Source organism: Rhincodon typus, chromosome 44 (assembly GCF_021869965.1).
Source record: "Rhincodon typus isolate 14 chromosome 44, sRhiTyp1.1, whole genome shotgun sequence".
Taxonomy (NCBI): domain Eukaryota; kingdom Metazoa; phylum Chordata; class Chondrichthyes; order Orectolobiformes; family Rhincodontidae; genus Rhincodon; species Rhincodon typus.
Window position 1 is genome coordinate 1639483 of NC_063375.1, and position 2440 is coordinate 1641922.

The 2440-nt window shown below is 54.0% G+C and overlaps 1 protein-coding gene across 1 annotated transcript in view; it reads left to right on the forward strand.

Annotated features, from left to right (window-relative positions):
• LOC109925193 (RAF proto-oncogene serine/threonine-protein kinase-like) overlaps positions 1-1127 on the forward strand; it is a 17509-nt gene extending 16382 nt beyond the window's left edge. The window contains exon 12 of the mRNA XM_048619949.1: positions 976-1127. Coding sequence (XP_048475906.1) covers positions 976-1127 — 152 coding nt within the window. The remainder of the gene's footprint in view (positions 1-975) is intronic.
• Positions 1128-2440: the final 1313 nt, after the last annotated feature.

The window sequence follows — 2440 nt, forward strand, 5'->3', positions numbered from 1 at the left end:
CCCCCACCCGCCCCCTGGTTCGGGACTCCCTTCTCCCCCGTCAACGGGAACAGGAACTTCATTCCTGTTAGAATTTTACAGGTTTCTATCGGATCCCCTTCCTCGTTTTTTCCGGTGAATGTAGTCCCTAACCGATCCGGTCTCTCTTCCTCCTCTGTCAGTCCCAGGGATCAGTCTTGCTCTGTAACCAGAGCCATCCTCCCTCAGGTAGGGAGATCCTGAAACTGCTCCCACAATCCCCCAGGGGGCGGTCACACCCCTGTACAATCACAGCGAGACATTCCCCCTCCAGCTCCCAGACTCCAACCCTCTCCCGATGGGAATCCAATGTGCCGTTAGCCCTTCCACACCGTCGGCGATGCTCACTCCCAGCGTCTGGCGCACAGGGTACCCCCAGGCCTCTGTCGCGTCTCTCCCCGCTTCTGCCATCTATCGCCTTTCTCGGATAAATATCTTGTCTTTGCTCCCAGAATGACCTCCCAGCTTGTCTCCATGTGCCGCGCGCTTGCCCATTCCCTTAACTCTCCCAACCTCCGCGCCCCCCCCTTGCAGCTCACGCACCTTCCTCCCGCCCCCAGCTAAGCGTCAGCGACAGACTGGGGCCGTTTTATGTTCCGTTCCCTGATCGAATCAGCGCTGAGAAAGGCCTGGGGGGGTCCCGAGTGCTTACTCCTGCGCTACCGGCCTATCGCTGGGTGCCTCTCGGTAAAAGGCCCATTTATTCCCACTGTTTGCTTCCCGTCTGCCAATGATCCATGACCCCAGTCCTACGAGATTCAATTTTACCCTGACGCGGGGGTCTTAACCAAACGCCTCCCGACTACCCCACGTCCAGTGGCATCGCCGTAGCAGCTCCGTTTGCGTGTTGGGTCCCCAAAGTCCCTGGAGGTATGAGGGTTGGGTCAGGGGTCAGCATGGCGGCCTGGGTGCGTCTCTCCTACGCCAGGGAGTGTTTCCTTCACACAATCCCCTCAGACATCTTCCTGCACGAGGGGCTGACTGTGAAAATCGGAGACTTTGGGCTGGCTACGGTGAAATCTCGGTGGAGTGGCTCCCAGCAGGTGGAGCAGCCAAGTGGCTCCATTCTGTGGATGGTAAGTTACATGCCATTGCCCAGGCCGGAGTGACCCTACCCCTCTGGCGTGTGCGCGTGCATGTCTGTGTGTCTGTGTCTGTGTGCGCATATGCCTGCATGTCTGTGTATGTCTGTCTCTTTGTCCGTGTCTGTTTGTCTGTGTGTGTGTGTGTCTGTTCATGTGTCTGTCTGTCTGTGTTTGTGTGTCTGTCTGTCTGTGTTTGTGTGTCTGTCTGTCTGTGTTTGTGTGTGTCTGTGTTTATGTGTGTCTGTCTGTGTGTTTGTGTGTGTGTGTGGGCACGCGCATGAGAAGTAACAAAGAACAGTACAGCACAGGAACAGGCCCTTCAGCCCCACCAAGCCTGTGCTGACTCTGTCACATGTTCTGGACTGAAAAATGTTTAGCCTTTGTACAGTGCGCCTATTCCCTGACGATTTTTATATCTGTCACGATGCCTCTCAAACACTGCAATTGTATCTGCTTCATCATCACCTCTGACAGTGCATTCCAGCAACCCTGAGAAAAAGTGCACGAACTATCCATTCTATCGCATCCTCTCATAATTTTGTGAACTTCTATCCTGTCACCCCTCATCCTTTGCCATTCAAGCGAAAACGAGCCATGTTTGTCCAGTCTCTCCTCATAGTCAACACCCTCCAAACCAGGCAACGTCCTGGTGAACCGTTTCTGTACCCTGTCCAAAACCTCTGCACCCTTCTGGTAGGGAACTGAGCAGAACTGCCCACAATATTCCAAATGCGGCCTAACTAAAGTTCTATACAGCTGCAACGCGACTTGACAATTTTTATACTCTATGACCCAGCCAATGAATGCCATACGTCTTCTTAACCACCTTTTGCAGTTGTGTTGCCAATTTCAGGGAGCTAAGGACCTGAATGCCAAGATCCCTCTGTACTTTTGATGCTGCTAAGGGTCCTGCCATTTACTGTATACTTCCCTCGTGCGTTAGATCTTCCAAAATGCATCACCTCGCATTCGTCTGGATTAAACTCCATCTGCCATTCCTCCACCCAAGCCTCCAGCCTGTCCACATCCTGCTGTATCCTCTGGCAATCCTCCTCGCCGTCCTGCAGCTCTCCCAATCTTTGTGTCGTCCGCAGACTTGCTCATTGGACCACCTACGTTCACCTCCAAATCATCAATACAAACAGTTACAGGGTCCCAGCGCTGATCCCCACAGTGCCACCACTGGTCTCGCATCTCCAGTTGGAGCATGTTCTCCCCTCCGCCCATCCCCCCACCCACCCACTGTGTCTGCGTGGGATTCCACCGGGTTCCTCCCACAGCCCAAAGACATGCAGGTTAGGGTGGATTGGCCGTGCTAAATTGTCCCCTAGTGCCAG